The 19,305-nt window shown below is 39.2% G+C and overlaps 2 protein-coding genes across 2 annotated transcripts in view; one reads left to right on the top strand and one right to left on the bottom strand.

The window, feature by feature from the left end:
* Positions 1-7,475, bottom strand: part of LOC128648883 (uncharacterized protein F13E9.13, mitochondrial-like) — a 93,301-nt gene extending 85,826 nt beyond the window's left edge. Inside the window, 1 exon segment of the mRNA XM_053701813.1 lies at positions 7,409-7,475. The gene's annotated coding sequence lies outside the window, so the exon portion shown is untranslated.
* A 152-nt stretch (positions 7,476-7,627) lies between these two features.
* On the top strand, positions 7,628-18,317 carry CCNE1 (cyclin E1). The gene is given in 19 exon segments (XM_053701799.1): positions 7,628-8,284; positions 8,893-8,942; positions 9,052-9,136; positions 9,223-9,317; positions 10,257-10,309; positions 10,312-10,385; positions 10,387-10,406; positions 14,377-14,446; positions 14,448-14,513; positions 14,899-14,956; positions 14,959-15,044; positions 15,158-15,253; positions 15,329-15,403; positions 15,405-15,478; positions 15,843-15,955; positions 16,036-16,088; positions 16,090-16,194; positions 17,771-17,815; positions 17,817-18,317. Coding segments are annotated over 18 exon segments (1,257 nt in total). The 5' UTR covers positions 7,628-8,284; positions 8,893-8,928; the 3' UTR covers positions 17,892-18,317.
* Positions 18,318-19,305: the final 988 nt, after the last annotated feature.

The raw sequence follows: 19,305 nt of genomic DNA, 5'->3' as shown, positions 1-19,305 counted from the left end.
TATATCCCCACCTAGCCTGAAAGTTTTTGGCCTTAAAGGGACACTGAACCCAAAAATTTTCTTTTGTGATTCAGATAGAGCATGCAATTTTAAACAACTTTCTAATTTACTCCTATTATCAAATTTTCTTCATTCTCTTGGTATGTTTATTTGAAAAGCAATAATGTAAGTTTAGATGCCGGCCCATTTTTGGTGAACAACCTGGGTTGTCCTTGCTGATTGGACAGCACCAATAAACAAGGGATGTCCATGGTTCTGAACCAAAAAAGATTGCTGGCTCCTTAGCATAGATGCCTTCTTTTTCAAATAAAGATAGCAAGAGAACGAAGAAAAATTGATAATAGGAGTAAATTAGAAATCTGCTTAAAATTGCAGGCTCTATCTGAATTATGAAAGAAAAAAATTGGGTTCAGTGTCCCTTTAAGGCCAAGCTGTGTAAACACAGCCAGTAGAAAAAATTACATTCCCAGTGGGTTATAGAAGAGATAAGGTAATAAAATGTTAATTTTCCGTTGTTCTCTCCAAGTATTGGTGATTGGTTTACGGACAGATATAAGATAAAGAAGTAGGTATATGTACACAATGTGATAAAGTAATGAGATATGATTATACCTACAAGCTCAATCCATTGTATTAGGTTGTTGCTTCAAAACACAAAACCAGCTAATTCATATACCCAAATAAACCTTAAAAAGCAAATCTCATACATTTTATACTTTGCAGCTGGTAAAAAGAGTAATTGGAAACACATTAAGGAAAAAAATAATTTTATAGTATATTGTCCCTTTAAGCAGAGCAAGACTACATTTCCCAGCATCCTACCCAGATAATTAAAGGGACGTTGTAATGAAAAAATTACATGCCTTAAATTGTTAGCGTGCACTTTTTACACTATTGATGCTGTATAACTATGTGTTTAACCCCAGCAAAGAGGTTAAACAGATAGTGTTGGAGCCTCAGAAGTGCAAAAATGACATGCTGTAATGAACTAGAGCATAAAAATGCTTGCACTAGAATGTCCCTTTAAAGGACCATTCTAGTGTAGGGTGACCATATTGCCACTTTAAAAAGGGACACATATGAAAAATACATATGCCAGCCAGGTAGGGTTGCCACCTCGGCCATGTTTTCCTGGACACTTATGAGTTACACATCCTGCAGGGTAAGCATTGAGGAGCATGTATTGTGCTGTCCATTAGCAGTATTCATGTGATGTCCAGAGGTACAATACATGTTCCTCCCTGCTTACCCGGCAGCATGTGTAACGCATAAGTGTCCAGGAAAACATGGCCGAGGTGGCAACCCTACAGCCAGGGCTGTTTTCAGAAACGTTTTGTATAAGAACCCTGACATATGTATTTTTCATATGTGTCCCTTTTAAAAGCGGCGATATGGTCACCCTATTCTAGTAGGGAAAAAACCTGCTAAAATCCCAGTCAGCAACAGCAGTCACAATACCCAGATGAGCGACTATAATTGGCCTTTGAGGTTTAATAGAAAGTATGATAAATGAATAAACAACCCAGAAGCTGGAATCCACATGCAAATCTGTTGCAGGCATAAGCACTGCATTTTAAAATGGCTGACACTTTCTTCAAAAAAAATAAATGATTTTTTTAATAAAGTGCTGAATTCCTGGTTTTCTTTCCCCCAAATTAAACTTATCTACTACTTACTATGGTAGTAGCCCAAACTTCAGAACGTATTCAATAAAGTAGTTGTATCCTATTTGAAAAAAACTAAATAGGTACTGTAGAATAACAATACATTTAGGGTAATGATGAGTCAAGCACTGAGCTATACAAGGCCGCCAGAAGCGGCATGTGACACCTGCCCACACCAAGACAACAGGCGCAGATTTTCAAAGCTTTAGTGAAGCCTAAGCCCGAGACCTACAACAAGGTTGTTTCCACAGACCGACTTCAAATCTTACTTCTCTCTACCCTGACATAGCACCGTGCTGCCGACAATGAATTATGTATGGAGTAGTGAGATACGCAAGACCAGGTACCTTGTGAGGAGAAATGTTCATTAACCACCTGTAACAGCCCAGGACTGCTGCGAATTAAGTCAATCAGACTGCACTTTGTGACTGGTGTCTTCCACAAGCTTGCTCTGTATGAAACTGCTCTGCAATATTAGTGTGCCATGACTAAGCTCCCACAGACCCGCTCTACATTGGGTTCATGTCTATCCTGACATAGAACTGTGCTTTCAGCAATCAAGTGTGTGAGAAGCAGTGAGCTAAGCAAGGCCTAGGAGCTGCAAAGCCATAACAGCAGGACTGCAGTAAGAGAGTGACAAGAAGCATTTTCATCAGACTGCAATCTATGCCTGGCTCTTCCCTCAGGCTCTCTCTATATGAGACTACTCAGCCATATAAGCATGCCAGCTGCAAATCACAAATGTGCACCGCTTTAATTATGATAAGCAGAATGCCGGCATGTAAAAAAGTTACCGCAATGCAATCGCCCCTGGCAACTGAGTTGGTTGAGCTCTGTAGTAACGTACTCAAATGTGTTAGCACACTTTATTATTGCACTGATGTGTTTAAAACCCTAAAGAGAGACACTAAGTCAATCAGAAAAACATTTGTGTGGCAAACACCGGCCGTGTTCTGCGGAGGATCAGAAGTGCATTGTCGTTCTGGAGGGGACATAAAAGGACAAAAGAGTGCAATAATAACACGCTCTAATGTTCTGTAGCACCATTGCTTGAACAGAACTGTCTTTTACAACGGTAATGGGGTTAAACACATAGGTATATTTAACTCTGGAGAAGCAATACAATGGCTTGTATAACCATGCAGTAGTGCAATCATATCTCTTTTTTGAAAGGCATACCTAGGTAGGCTCAAGAGCAGCAATGCACTACTGGAACCTAGCTGGTTATTGGTGACTGTACATATATGTCTCTTGTCATTGGCTCACCTGACATGTTCCTTTAAAGGGACATTATAGTACAAAAAAATAATGTTCTATTTGGTTACAATTTATTTGTAAACAAATAAGCTTTTTAAACAAATAGAATAAAAATGAATCAGCCGCCCTTTGATACAGGTACTACAGATGGTAAGCCAATCAGGAGTGACATATGAACATATCTTGTTGTTTTACAATTACAATGTAATTTTAATAACTTAAAACTCAGGAACATCCTACAAAAAGTATTGATGTGTTTAAAATACACCTTTTCAGATGCAACTAAAAACAATTACCTTGATGTTCCACTATTCCAGAGCTTTCCAAACTTGTCATATTGGTGACACACTTTTTAGACCTACATCATTTTGCGACACAGTAATTCAGTTGTACTAGCAAACAGGAGGTTAAACTAACTTGTTTTAAGAGATACGGACACATACATAAATGATATAATAACAAGAATTAAAAAAAAGTTTAATACTACCAATAGCTACTTACTATTTTAATAGGATGTATGAGGTTGATGTGATGAACACAGTTTCTGAATATTTGGTGGAATATTAGCTAAAGACACTCGCATTTCATCATCAAGCATTTTTAAGCTTCCACTTCCTACTCCATATATCAAGAGCAGGAGCAGCAATGCACTACTGGGAGCTAGCTGCAAAAAAAAAACCTTTGACTTCTGACTTCAGATCAGCGTTTAAGCTGCCGCCCTCAGAGCTCTGCGAGTTGCACTGACTACTGCCCGCACTACAAACACTCTGCTATCCCACTCACTGACTACACATGCAGTCAGGAGTCGACTAAGGAGACTACACGTGCAGTCAGGAGCCAATGTGCCGCCAGTGGGAATAGTTTCAGTTCCCACTGAGCTGCGCCAATAGGTTAAGATGATCTGTGACCCACTAGGTATCAATCACGAGTCAACTATGTGATATGCGTAGCAGGCAGGCGGAAACAAAAAAAAAACATTTTAAATCATTTTAAATTAAAAAAAATTTGTGCTGAAGCAGTGACACACCTACACACTGCTGCCGACACACAGTTTAGAAAGCACTGCACAAATCATAACAAAATACATACATAATATATATATATTATTATTATTATTATACTTTATTTATGAAGTGCCAACATATTCCACAGCGCTGTCCATGGATACAATTCATTTAAATAAAACAATAATATAAAACTTCTAAGAGACAGGACAAAATTTACAAACACATACAGGAGGGATTGAGGGCCCTATTCCCATGGGAACTTACAATCTAGAAGGGTAGGAGGTTGAAAAACAGGAGGCGAGTACTGCAAGATTGGTAAAGATGTTAATACAGAGTTAGATGAGGGAAATGTTAGGTAAGTGAAATGAATTTATTATTGAGTTGGGTGGTAGACTTCCCTCAACAGAAAAGTCTTCAGGGAACATTTAAAGGAAGACAGATTAGGGCAAAGTGTTCCAGAGGGTAGGTGCTGCACGACAGAAGTCCTGTAGTCTAGCATGAGAGGAGGTGATAGTTGCGGATGCAAGGACCAGGTCATTGTTGGATCTTAGTGGACGGGCTGGAGTATACTTGTGTATTAGAGAGGATAGGTAGAGGGGAGCGGCGTTGGTGAGAGTTTTGTATGTAAGGGTGAGAATTTTGAATTTAATTCTGCTGTGAATGGGGAGCCAATGAAGGGACTCACAGAGAGGTGCAGCAGATACAGATTGACGGGAAAGGTGGATCAGCCTGGCAGAGGCATTTAGGATGGATTGAAGGGGGGAGGCGGGAAAGAGGAAGGCCAGCAAGTAGGTTATTGCAGTAGTCAAGTCGGGAGATAACAAGGGAATGGATTATTTGCTTTGTGGTGTCAGCACTCAGAAAAGGGCAAATTTTGGAAATATTGCGTAGATGGTTGCGGCAGGATGTAGAAAGCGATTGGATATGGGGGATGAAGGATAGATTTGAGTCAAGTGTGACTCCGAGGCAGCGGACTTGGGGCGATGGGGAAATGGTGATGCCGTCAACAGGGATAGAGAAGTCAGAAGTAGGCGTAGAGCTTGAGGGGGGGATAAGAAGGAGCTCAGTCTTGGACATGTTAATCTTTAGGTGGTGAGAGGCCATCCAGGAAGAAATACCGGATAAGCAGTCGCTGACATGAGAGGAGAGGTAGATCTGGGTGTCATCAGCATAGAGGTGATATTTGAAGCCATAACTGTTGATAAGTTTACCCAGCGAAGAAGTATAGATGGAGAGAGTAGAGAGACATATACAATTACATACATACATACACACACATATATACATTCATACATACTAAGAACAAGATCCTAGCTCCTTAAAACTAGCAATTATTATTATTATTTATTATTAAAAGTCTAAGTTAACCTTTTGCCACCGTTATGCCGTTGTATTCCGTCAAAACGGCGCTGGGCTTTAGCGCTGTTATGACGGAATACAACGTCATAGCCAACGGCTGTCCTAAAGCCAACTGCGCTTCCTGGATTTGATTGCGGTCTGGAGGGCGTGTCTAGCGTCATAGGGACGCCCCCAGACCCGATCCAATAATTGAAATCTTGCGATCGTGTGATTTCAATTTGTCTACATCGGAATTTGTCTACATCGGAATTTTGCACTTTTCACACATAGTTTAAAGGTTGCAAAAAAATATAAAAAAAGGCCACAGAAATAATACAGAGTAATGCAGCGACTAAAAAAATGTAATGTTCCTGCTCTGCATCATGCACAATACTGCTTTCAAAAGCAGAAAATGTCACTGATCTATGAATGTGCACCCCTTCTGTCACGGAGTGCAAAAATACCTACGTTACAAGATGGTGGCACCCAGAAAATGTGGAGCTTGACCAACCAATACCAGTAAGGGGTTAAAGAGAGTTGTTGGCACAGGCGGAATAATAGTATAGTGAGTAGTAACTAGGTATATGCATTTGTCAAGCACTCCTATGAACAAATTATGAATATGGGCACAGGTAGTGACATATGGCATATTTCAGAGCCAGATTTATTCATTTAAAAGTGCAACACACAAAGATTTGGATTTGCACAGATCTTTGTGTGTTGCACTTTCAAACAAATAAATCCGGCTCCAAAAAAGAACTGAACGCCGCTTGTTAAAAAGAATTAATAAACGTTCTTGCAAAACTTCTGCCATATAGTTCCCAGACACTTGCATGCTACCTACCTGGGTATTCTTTTTGACAATAAATACCATGACAACTAAGTAAACTTGATAAAATAAGTAAATGTGTATACTCTATCTCAGTGTTTTTCAACCAGTGTGCCGTGGCACACTAGTGTGCCGTGAGAGATCCTCAGGTGTGCCGCGGCAGACTGACAACAGTGTGACATATTTTTAAAATTGTACTTGTTTTTTATTCTGGGCCGTGTTTTTATTTTGAGTGAGATGATGACTGAGGGTAACAGCGCAGTGGCAGCTCGCTTCCCGACCCATGTTCACACTTGGAAGGAACCCCCACCCACCACAACATGTGTCTAGTGCCGGCTCTTCACGCAGCAACACTTCAATCCCCCATGCATGCTGGGGCAGCTTTGCTCCTCCTCCAGAACAGTTCCAGCCAGCGGGGGTGTCCCTCTTTCAAATTTTGAAATATTGGGAGGTATGTGACAGGCTCATCAGGCATCATTTACAACCATGACATATTGACATTCATTCACAGACAATCATTATGATTGTTTGTGAATGAATGTCAATATGTCATGTATGTATTTTGTAAAATTTTGGGATGGTGGTGTGCCGCAGGATTTTGTAATGTAAAAAAGTGTGCCACGGCAAAAAAAAGGTTGAAAATCACTGCTCTATCTCAATCATGAAAAACAAAAGTTTTGGGCTAAAGGGACTTGTTGAAAGAAACAGTAATGCACTACTGGAGCAAACTGAACACATTGGGTGAGCCAATAAGAAGAAGCATATAACTGCAGCCACCAACAATCAGCAGCTCTCAGTAGTGCATTGCTGTTCCAGAGACACTCTACATATGCTTTTCAACAAAGGATACCAACAAACAAAGCTAATTTGATAATGAAAGTAAATTATAAAGTTGTTTGAAACGAAATTCTTTATTTGAATAATGAAAGGAACATGTTGGCTTTTACGTCCCTATAACTCATTTGGGGATTAAGTTATATCACTTTAAAACTCACCAAGACCCTAACAGTCCTCAATCTTAAAAAAAAGGCGGCAAAGTCCATTTCTATCATAACACAACTCTTACCCAACGCCCTAAAACGTCTACACAAGATCGTATCTACAGGTACAGATATCTTATCTCGTGACCATTAAATCACACAAACTAGTATGGGACATTTTCTTGCACAATCCACAGCGCCAATATTTTGAAAATTTTGTAACTCATCAATCAATTTAGAAGATCCGCTAAAAGTTATAATTTGCTTCAAACAACTTGTTTCCTCTATTAAGCATATGATGTAAGTACAGTCACACAGTAGTACAGTACTCACTCCTGTTGTTTACATCAAGCTCCTTGACACCATGTGCCGCACATCACTTCCGGGTAGTCGACCACGCCCATTCGTAATGATCACGCCCTAATAATGACATTCCTATCAACACAGAGGCTCGCTCTAACCGCGACCTCTCTCCTTGGCACGCCCCCACGCGTAGACACGCCCATTTCGCTGTGTTGTGCCTGCCCCTTCTTTTACTGGCCCCGCCCGGCCTCCGCCGCTGCTCTCCGGTGAGGTGTTTATAATCTGGGCCGGGGAGAGCGGCGGAATTTAGAGACTTATTGTTAATATTTTTATTCTTTGCTTGTGGATATACCGGGCGGGTTACCTAAGGAACGTCCGGAGGCAGAAGCTAGAAGCGCGGCTTTGTGGCTGCAGTTTGAATGTCCCGCCGCCCCCCGGCCTATAGAGACTGAACCCGCCGCGCAGGATCAGTGTGCGGGACGCTGCGAGCGGGATCCCGGATCCGGCGCAAGTGAGGGGCGGCGACACATAGACCTCTATATACCGCTCTGCAACGAACTGCTTGCATAAGCTATTCAGACACCCGCGCTACCTTATGGAACCCCATGTAAACCTAAGAGGCGCACTGTGACGCCCTTCATACCGCATAACCCGTGCTTCTCCCGTTACCGTGCTATATATATACTCCGCTGCACATTCTCCTTATTTATGTAACCGAACCCATATTTACTTATTTATCGTATTATTTATCTGCAGTGTATTTATATCCCTGTGTACTCGGTGTGTCCCTATGTAAAAGTTCCCAACCATATACAGATAAACTGAAGTTCTAGTCTCACTCGCCCACGTTGCACCCCAGTCACCCCGGATTAATTCTACGGTGCTACCAGAGCCCCCTAGTTCCAGGTAAGATTAACGTGTTAAAGGCATTGTGTTCCTGCTCATGGTAATGGGGACACAGTCTAGTGGCCCATAGTCGTGTCCTTCATTCATTCCTTTGAGCCGGTATGTAGCTGTAATGATTAATGGGAGAATACTTTTATATGACTTCCTATTCTCGTGCTTTGTATAGCTGAGGCCTTATCAGTTGTATTACTGCTCTGCACCATTTCGTTTAATATAGTAACCCCCAGAATATATTGGTGGGGTGACAGGCACTTAAAGATTTTTTTTTTTTATTTGAACCTGACTTGTTTTTCAGGCTGGGGGTGGAGAGCACGCCTGTTACCCCCCTCCCTTCATGCGGCCATCTTTCTTGCCTTGTCTGCCTTAGTGGGGGGCAGATGCACGTTCAGGATGCACCTTCGGGGGGGGGGGATTCACATTTTAGGGTCTCTTCTCCAGTTAGACGATATTTTATAAGCACTTAGAACGCTGGTTTCTATCTCCACCCTCCTCTCCTCCACCTTACCGGCGGCAAACTTCCATAAGGGGCAGGGACACTATCACCCTTTTCCACTTCCCAAATTGTTGCTACTTACCTCTAAACAATTTATATGTTTATTTAATTTCAGACACTTTAAGCACACGATCTGCAATACAGCTGTGGGATGCCTGTTACAAGGTATGTTCTAAACATTCACTATACACCAATACAGACATTTATACTGCTTGTGATTTATTAACTTACATCCACATTGTTAATACTATATATTTTTTAATATTTTCAACAGTTGTCCAGAACAAGGGAGCACAAGAGAAAATGGGACAGAATGCACTGCAGTGCGCTCAAGGAAAAGAAAGGCAGATGTGGCTATTGTAAGTCCATACAAAGAACCATGTGTTGTGCAGCTAACTTTATGCATTCATTATGGACACTTATTTCAATTATTATTGTGTTCTAGTTTTTGCAAGACCCAGATGAAAAGGTGGATAATCTGGAAATGACAAAGAAAAAGCAATATGATTACAGGGTAAATAATATTAGGGTATGGTTGGGGTCTGCATCACTTCCTTTAGTTTTATATGGCAGATTATTATTATTCCAAAAAACAGTTTATAGCAAAATTATGTATTTTAAATTCTAGAATAAAAAATAATAATCTTAACGTCCCTTTTCTGCTTTGTAAGTGTTCTGACATTTTGGATGACCATTAGTTGCACATATGTTAGTTTTACTATTGTAATATAGTTTTGTTGTGTAACATTTTATATTACTACGCTTCATATTGCCTCTACTCTTCACTGTGGTAGGCCTTAAAAGCCTGCCTGGACTAGTCAAATCAACACATCCAAGCTTTACATAATGAACACTGTAAAAACTCGGTTTAAAAAGAGTGAGGGTTATTATATACTTAGTGTTCTTAACAGAAGTGTTTGCTAGCCGGGTGGAGGTAGTGTAATACTGTGCAATATAAATAACTTGACATTTAGAAATGATTACATGATGATTTGAGCATCAAATGTTAACATTTAATGCTACCTGCTAGCTTTGTATTTGATTAAAGTTTTACACCAGGTGGTGCACCAACTAAAATGGCCCTTGGGGGTACACTATATACTTATGTATGCTTTTAATTGCCATAAGACTTGAATTGGTGGTTATTCATATTTTTTATAGCTTTATAAACTATATAGACATCCTTCTTAGTTCATAATTTTTATGAATCTAAATACACACCTGTGTAGGCACAAGTCCATACATGCTTGGTATACACACACACACACACACACATATGGTTTTGGTGATTTTATTAACCGTATATACATACACACACACACATATGGGTTTTTGGTGATTTTATTAACCGTATATACACACCCCCCACACACACACACACACACACACACACACACACACACACACACACACACACACACACCACACGGTTTTGGTGATTTTATTAACCGGTAACTTTTTTTTTTTCTCCATCTTTAGGGCACTGACACGTGACATGATCTGTAAAAGCCCACACAAGGTTATTCCAACACCTGCAAAGAAGAGCATGGACCACAATCTCTCAGCTTCACACAGTTCATATCTCTTCGCTTCAGTCCAGTCAGTGTGTTCTCCACTCCCAAGATTAGGGTACACGAGTTTTCCTCAACATATTTTACTCTGATCCAGTTTGCCAGCATGTGCAAGCTGTAGGTTTGAACCAACATTACTACCCCATAATAGCTAAATGCAAAGGATTGAAGGGCAATTTTTAAACAACCTAATTTATTTCTATTTGTTTAATTCTCTTGGCATCCTTTGTTAAAGAACATGCCTAGGTAGGCACAGGAGCAGTAATGCACTGCAGGGAACTAACTGCTGATTGGTGGCTGCAGATATATGCCTCTTGTCATTGATTTGCCTGTGTTCAGATAACTTCCAGTAGTGTATTGCTGCTCCTACAAACAAAGGATACCAAAAGGACGATTTAAGATTTTAATTTTTTTAAGATTTAAATTGGAAAGTTTGTTTAAAATTGTATGTGCTATCTGAATCCTGAAAGAAAGTGTTTCATATTATATAAAACATTTTTTAGTGATATTACACTAACATTTAGAATCTTAGTTATTGAGGTTATCCCCCACATAGCTCTAGTCATGAGTGATGCCATTTTGAAATCTAGGTTTTGCTTCAGTTCTGATGTGTTGGCATATGTGCATCAACTATCCTTCAGAGGTTCCAAAATGGCAGCACCCATAATTAGTGAGGCGCATTCAATTTATTTTTGTGTTTTTAAAGGGACACCTTAAGTCAAAATTAGTGATTTAGTTTTAGACTTTCCAATTTGCTTTCCTTATCAAATTGTGCACAAGTTTATTTCTGACCATGTGCAAAACTGCAGTGTATACATTGAGCCTGTGATTCAGATTAAAGGGACAGTTCACCCAAACATTTTCTCCCATTTAAATTATTCCCAATGATCCATTTTACCGGTGGAGTGTTTTAAATTCTTTACAAGTAGCTCCTTACCCATATTTTGGCCTTTGAAATAGCTGATTTAGCTTTTGGTTTCCCAGCCTATACTGGAGTCTCAGCTAATGAATAGCCCTAAGTAAAGACAGCCAGCAGAAGAAATTACACTCAGTGGGGTGCAGGATAGTTAAGTAATAAAATTATAATTTCTCCTACATAACAGGTCATTGAAAATAAATTAATATAAAAAATGTCAGTGTACTGTCCCCTTTAAGTGCTATTGCATTGTCATTATTATGCAGTTCATTCTAAGAAATAAACCTTGTACTGAAAATGAGGAGTTTGAGGCAGAGTCTATTAATTCATTGTGGGCAACTAACGGCCCTCTTTTGCTTATTCTGCAATCAGTCTTGTTAACCCCCTTAGTATCCAGACCATTTTTCAATTTTCTTACATTTAAGGATTATGGCTATTTTTACATTTCTGCAGTGTTTGTGTTTAGCTGTAATTTTCCTACTCATTTACTGTACCCACACATTATATAGTTTTTTTTGCCATTAAATGGACTTTATAAAGAGACAAATTATTTTTCATATAATTTACTATAAAAAAATAAATAAAATGATGAAGAAATTTAGAAAAAAATTTTTTTTTAATTTGACCCCTAAAATCTGTTACACATGTACAACCACCAAAAAACACCCAAGCTAACTAGTTCCTAAATTTTTAAGTTATAGGGCAATAAGTAAAAGTAGCACTTTGCTATTTCCAAACTTTTTTTTTTTTTTTAAGTTGGCGATTAAGCTACATTGTAACACTGATATCTGTTAGGAATCCCCTGAATAACCCTTCACATGTATACTTTTTAGTAGAAAACACGGTTATTGATCTAGACCCATTTTGGTATTTTTCATGCCACCATTTCACTGCAAATGCGATAAAAAAAAAAAATCGTTCACTTTTTCACAAGCTTTAGGTTTCTCACTGAAATTATTTACAAACAGCTTGTGCAATTATGGCACAAATGGTTGTAACTATCTATATCGATTTCTCCTCTTTGGTAATTAGGCAGCTAAATGGCGCTGTGCACCACACTTGTATTATGCCCAGCAGAGAAGGGGTTAATTGGGTAGCTGTAGAGTTAATTTTAGCATTAGTGTAGAGATCAGCCTCCCACCTGACACATCCCACCCCCTGACCCTCTTAAAACGGCTCTCTTCCCTCCCCACCTCACAATTGTCACAGCCATCTTATGCCACTGGCAGAAAGTTTGCCAGTGCTAAAATAAGAGGTGTGTATGTATAATTTCCTGTAGCTCTCTAATCCCCCCGCCCCCCCCCCCCCCCCCCCCCCCATCTACCTATTCTGCTGCCATCTTGGGTACTGGCAGCTGTCTGCAAGTATCCAGTTTGCTAAAAAAAAAAAAATTGGCTGTTTTTGTTAAATAAGCCGCCCCCCCTCCCAAATCCCTTTCCCAACACTTATTCCCACCTCCCATCCTTTCCCTTTCACCTTAAAAATTATAGTGTAGCGGTCATGCACTCACTCCCCGGACCTCTAATACCCGTTCACTGGAAACTGCTCGAGCAATGGGTAGGTCACCCGCCTCCCTGCTATCCCTTCAATGCCACCAACAATCTGCACCATCGCTGCCCGGTGCATAGAGGGCCACAGACTGGCTCTCTCTGCATCGGTTGTTAAAAAAAAAAAAAGGGTAGTGTGCGATGCCTCAATATCGAGGCATCGCTGCAATACCCTGAAAGCGATCATGATCGCTTCCAGCGCTCAAAACTCCTGGTGCCCGTACCAGACACGTCTCTTTGGTCATTACCCGTTTTTTGTAGGACGTACCTGGTACATCCTTGGTTTGTTGAGGGGTTAAATAAAATTGTGTATACTTTGGGTGAATGCTTTTAGGAACACCATTTTTCTTAGCCCGCTATGATTTACGCTTTCCTAATTTCTTCATTCATTTTAACTTCTGTTACAAGATCCATAAATATTTTGCTAGTATTTGATTATTGACTAGATGAGGATCACTGGATACTCCTATGATATTTTATTTTAATGTGCATTCTAGTACATTGTATGTAAGGGGCTTCTTAAACCTCTCTGTTAGAAGATCAGCTCATCGGCACTAGGATTATGCGTGCTCTTAACATATTATTTTTTTTTTTTTTTTTTTTTTTTAAAGCCTCTGAAGCATGTGTGTCCGTTGTACACGCTAATTTCACAAAGTTAAAAAAAAAAAAGGATAACCTGCCAAAGTATAAAAGTGTTAATGTCCTACCATATATAAGGCGGCCTGCAGCTTCCCTCTTTGACGAAAAACAAAGATTGGCCTGTTGGGAATGCCTAGCAGCGTAGGCAGTCTTCTCCCCCCCCTCCCCATGATCCGATCCTTACCTTGAAAATCGTGTGATTTCATTTTTACTAATGTTTAACATCAGAACTTCGTTCCGATGTGAACACTTATACCGCTACAAAGGGATTAATACATTTGTGTATATACAGTCACTGTCCTTTGAGTGTCTTCTATTTTATATTTGAAAATTCAGGTGTTAAAGGGAAATCAAACGCTATTTTTCTTTCACAATTCAGATGGGCCATAAAAAAATTATTTATATTTTTTTTTTTTTAAACAACTTTCCAATTTACTTTTATCTAATTTACTTCTTGACATCTTTTGTTGAAAAATATACCTAGGTAGATTCAAGAGCAGCAATGCACTTGTCCCTATAATTCTAGGCACACACATTACATGTTCCTGTGCTTTGAAAGCATCCATGGTGCTTTTCACTCACCAGAAACCTACTCAACAAATTTAGTTGTTGGTGGAAAAATGCTGCATGCGGCTATTTTCTTGGCATAAATGCAGGAGGACATGTCATTGTGAAATTCAAGCGGCCAGTCTAAAATCCATGTCCTGTATATGAAATGGAGTCAGATTTCTCATGACAACGCTGTATTTTCTCTCAAAGCTCATAAAATACTGTATGAAACGCAGGTACTATGAAATGAAAATCCTCAACCTGAGGCATTATGACTTGTATTAGTGGCACCTCTTAATGGGAGCATGAGCACCTATGTTTCTTTTCTGCCCAGATCTTTCCAACATTTGCACTGACACTGCTTTGTTTTTTTATAGCTGGGCTAATCAGGATGATGTGTGGAGAAATATGCTAAACAAGGATCGGAATTACCCTAGAGACAAGGACTTTTTTTGACAGACACCCTCAGCTACAGCCTGGCATGCGAGCAATTCTTCTTGACTGGCTTATGGAGGTGAGTAGCCAGTTTCTGATGGGGTATTTTTTTAATAATTGCTTGTATACTAATATATCTACCAACTTCCTTTCTTTGCTGTTTTATGTTTAAAAAAAAAAAAAATATATATATATATATATATATATATATATATATATATATATATATATATATATCTTCTTTAAATATAAAGGAAGAGTGACAAGCAGGTTTCCCTTTTCAATATGTCTTTGAGGCTCTTTGTAATATGCACAAGCAATTTATCCTGTTTTTGCTTTATTAAAAATGCTACTGTTCTCACCTTTTATATTACAAGGTCTATGAAAATATTAATAATTTCTGTGATGCATGTGTTTAGTATTCTTCTGACTTTAATGTGTTTGTTTTTCTCACCCCATAACAGGTTTCTGAAGTCTACAAGCTTCACAGAGAGACTTTCTATTTGGCACAGGATTTCTTTGATAGTTTATGGCCACACAACAGAATATAGTGAAGACTAGGTTACAGCTTATTGGGATTGCATCCTTGTTCATAGCTGCAAAACTAGAGGTGTGTAAAAGGTTTCCATTGCGTGTATTTAGGGCTTGGGAAATAGTGCTAAATTAGGCTTAATATTGTATGACTGAACGAACATGTCTGACTTTATTTATAATATTTTACAGGAAATCTACCCACCAAAGCTTTGTCAATTTGCTTTCATTACTGATGGTGCTTGTACAGAAGAAGAAATTCTTAGCATGGAGTTGCTAATCATGAAGGTAATTTTTAATCCTAAATTTGTGCTGTACAGATTTAGTTGCTGTTCTTGACAAACTTTTTATTTTATCTTGTAGGCACTTAACTGGTGTTTAAGTCCAATGACTATAGTCTCCTGGCTGAATGTCTTTTTGCAAGTGGCATACCTAAGAGGAGTGCCAACAACTGCTGCTTCCCCAATACCCACAGAAGCTTTATATCCAAATAGCAGAGGTAAGTATCCATTTGTAAACAGGTTTTATGTGTCCCTCCCATTAGTTGTATTTACAATTGTGTCAGAAGTGGAGCAGTGCATCTACAATATTTATACCAAGTGTAATAAACACAGCTGTTATATTTAAATTGTATGGGAGAGCTATTCTCAGACAGGTGAACCTGTCGGAAGCAGATGCTGCACCACTGGTGCAATTTCGGCTATGAGGGGGGTCTGCATCACAAGTGCTCTGAAGCTGGAATGCAACTTAATTACATGAACCACTATAGCTTTTTTTTTTTTTTTTTTTTTTTTTTTTTATATATAGACAAGCTTTTATGTTGTCCTCCCCATATATATATTTTTTTTTTTAATGTGGAAAATGTTCTGTTTTTTAGCTGCTGGAATCTGTGTGTTCTTGATGTTGGCTGTTTGGGATACCCTTATGGAGTCATTGCTGCCTCTGCTTTATATCACTTTTCATGTGCCGAGCTTGTGGAAAAGGTTTCAGGTTGGTTACTCTTACATACTTTCTAACTTTTTGCTTTATTTTATCATTCTTTTAATATACCCTGATTTGTACCTCCTCAGGGTATGAATGGACAGAGTTGGAGTCGTGTATAAAATGGTTGGTTCCTTTTGCCAATGGCTATAAAGGATGCAGGAAAATCAAAATTAAAGTTCTTCAGAGGAATCGATATTGAGGACATGCACAACATCCAGACACATACTGGCTGCTTGGAGCTGATGGTAATTACATTTTTCTTAAAATGCTGGTGTTGGGAATGATGCGTCTGTGAAATGAGCATACTTTGAAAGAATGCCTTGTCTATTAAAGCAGCATGGCATTTTTGGTCATACAAGGTGTTAACCGCAGTGGCAAGGGCTTTGTTCCCCATGCATAGTTACTCTATGTATGGCCTCTGTAATAAAGGCATGTTGGTGTAGGTGCGCACAATGCTAACTTCTGCACAAATGGTTAAGCCTGTAACATGCTAGGACTACAGTTTCTCTTTGTCATGTTCAAATTGTGTGTGATACACAATCTAGACACAGTGGAAGTTGTAGTAGTAGTAGTAGTAGTACTGGCTCTAGGGGATATATCTATAAATACATAGGTTCATTCTGACTGGGTTGAGTAGTAATCAGAATCCCCTTATGGCTTCATAACCACTGGAGACTTAAGTAGGGGTTGGAAATCTGCAGTGACACAGGAACAATAGTGGTGAAAAGGAACGACTATATGAATACAGATGGCCAGAGACTAGTGTGATTTGGATGATTTAAAGGGACATTAAACTGCTGAATACATCTAAAGTAGCATGGTTACCAATTAACACGTGACTTTTCTCCTGTATTTGCAGCTCTTTAAACCCATTACAAGAAGCCTGCTGGTAAAGCTCTGCATCTTTATACAGGGCGCCACCATCTTGGTACACACATTGTTGCATTCTTTGACAGAAACGTGCACTGTCTAAGATTGGAGATGCCATCTTTTTGACAGCTGTACATTTCACTTTGGGTTAACTTTCCCAATAAAAAGCAGAAGTTACAGGTTTGCATGTGTGCACCACCTCTGGTCGTATGGGTGCAAGAATAATTCAATTCCAAGTTGGCTAGGTCCGGTGTGAAGATGCAGAGCTTAACTTACTGGAGCGTTTGTAGAGAGCTGCAGGCACAGGAGGAAAATAATAGTACAGTGAATAGTTACCAATAACCATTCTACTGTATTTGTGCCCCAGAAGGTTTTTTTTTGCGTGAGAATGACGAGAGGCATAAATGTTCAGGCCCCAATCAACAGCTCGCTCCCAATACTCCACCTCTATTTCTGAACCTCCCTTGGTATACTTTTCATAAAGACTTACCAAGCGAAGGAAGCCAATTAGAGAATAGAAGTAAACTGGAAAATTGTTGAAGATTATATGATCTGTTTAAACCATGAAAGAAAAAAAGGTGGGATTCATGTCCCTTTAACACCCGGTTATTTCCCTTTGCAATATTGTAAATTCAAGTTCTAAAGCTAACCTGTGTATAGAGTAATTAAAATGTTTCACCACAGGATTTTATTTGTTGTACAACAAATGCAGAATGTGGCAGCTGCCAGCACCATTTGGGCTCTTTTCGGAGACTGATTTCTACTTCTGAAAATGCAACGTGCAAATACAATTTGTATTTTTTGGTGTGCTGCACAAGAAGAAATCAGTCTGAGATGAGCCCTATGCTGCTTGCGGTGGCCATATGCGGCAGTTTTACAATGAATAAAATAAATGGTATTCTTTTTTATTTTATCTTTGTAGCTTTATTATTATTTTTCTCATCCCTGCAGGATAAAGCGAATATTAAAAAGGCACTGTTAGAGGAAAAAAACCGGGGTTTCACCAATTCCATCTGGAATACTCACACCTCCACGGAGTGAAGAAAAACACAAGTCTGATCTTAAAGAATGAAATGTTCTTTTGATTATTGGATTTGACTGTAGAGTTTCTGCACATGGAGACGGTGTAGAATTCTTGTTTTAAAGTTGTGTGGGAACTGCTTTCTTGAAGAGGACCGCTCCACTTTTTAAACTTTAAAAAAATTACTATTTAAAGAGGTCCTGTAAACTAGCCACAGAACTGAGATGGTTACTATGCTGCTAAAAAGGTGCTAGCGCCGTACAATCTAGCTGCTCCGCACCAGGGAAAGTGACTGAATCTGACTGCCAGGTTTATGTGTGGCCTGCTGTGCTTCATGTGAATCGACTAGTGTGCAATGTGTCCCCCCCCCCCCCCCCCCCCCTTCTCTACCTTGTTTACTTTATTAATGCTGCTACACATCTATCTTTTTAAATAAATATGCTGTCTTTAGACGGCAAAGTGTTTTTATATTTTTAACATTTGGTAGTGTTTATTTCTATGGGTTAAGCTAGGAAGTCTGTGCTGCTTATTCATAGATCTTATTTCACTAGTGAATATGATCTACATTTCACCAATTCTACTAAACTGTAAAATGTCACTCCTCCTGGTTTTTACATTGGTGGTGGTTGTGTTTGTGAATAAATCCACTGAGTATGGTGTCCTCCAGCTGGGACTACTGGAATTAAACTAAAACGGGTCACCCAATACTTCCAAAGTGCCGTAGCAGCGGCGGGTCAAACCCCTAAGCATACAACCACCTAAAAAGAGCAGGCACTACTGGATGTGTAGAATAAAATCTGCAAATTTATTCAACTGTCAAAGTAAAAATATCCCGCTGACAGAGGACAACAGTGAAGCATTTCTAGTGGCGTTACTTGTAAACTCTTCATGTGTTTTGTGTGTAGGGTTTTGGTGTTTGTTTTAGGCATGTCCCCACTGTACGCCAGTAAAACAGTGGGACAAGTCTATCAGCCAGAGAATCAGGGCCAGGGCTTCAAAACAATGTATAGGCATAGTATAGATGGTTTCCTGCCTCCCTCTAGTCATTGGTGCTACCGTGTTGAAATCATCTAGCTTTCACAGCATTCCATTACTGAAGTGTTTTCACATTTGCTAGTGAAATCTTAGTTCCAAAATGGCTGTACCCATAATTAGAGGGATATATTTATTTTTAAAGTTTAATGTCACTTTAAGGTCCACTTCCTGTTCTCTTTAAGTAAAGAATTTTTAAATATTCTTTAGTGACTTATTTTAGCGTGTTTATGAAATTGCGAGTAAAAGTAGGTATTGAATTATAGTAATGCAGGAAGAATCTGCCGGAAGTGTTGTAAATCATACCTTCAACCTTTACTCTTACTACTGCTATATACTTGACATTTTCTCATGGGAAATTTTTTTGTTTTGTTCTGATAGTTGTGCGTCTTTAATGAGCAAATATTAATTTCACTGTCCTTGGTAAATCTAA

Source organism: Bombina bombina, chromosome 1 (genome assembly GCF_027579735.1).
Source record: "Bombina bombina isolate aBomBom1 chromosome 1, aBomBom1.pri, whole genome shotgun sequence".
Lineage (NCBI taxonomy): Eukaryota > Metazoa > Chordata > Amphibia > Anura > Bombinatoridae > Bombina > Bombina bombina.
The sequence above is the reverse complement of the archived record's forward strand: the minus strand, read 5'-3'. Positions and strand labels throughout refer to the sequence as shown.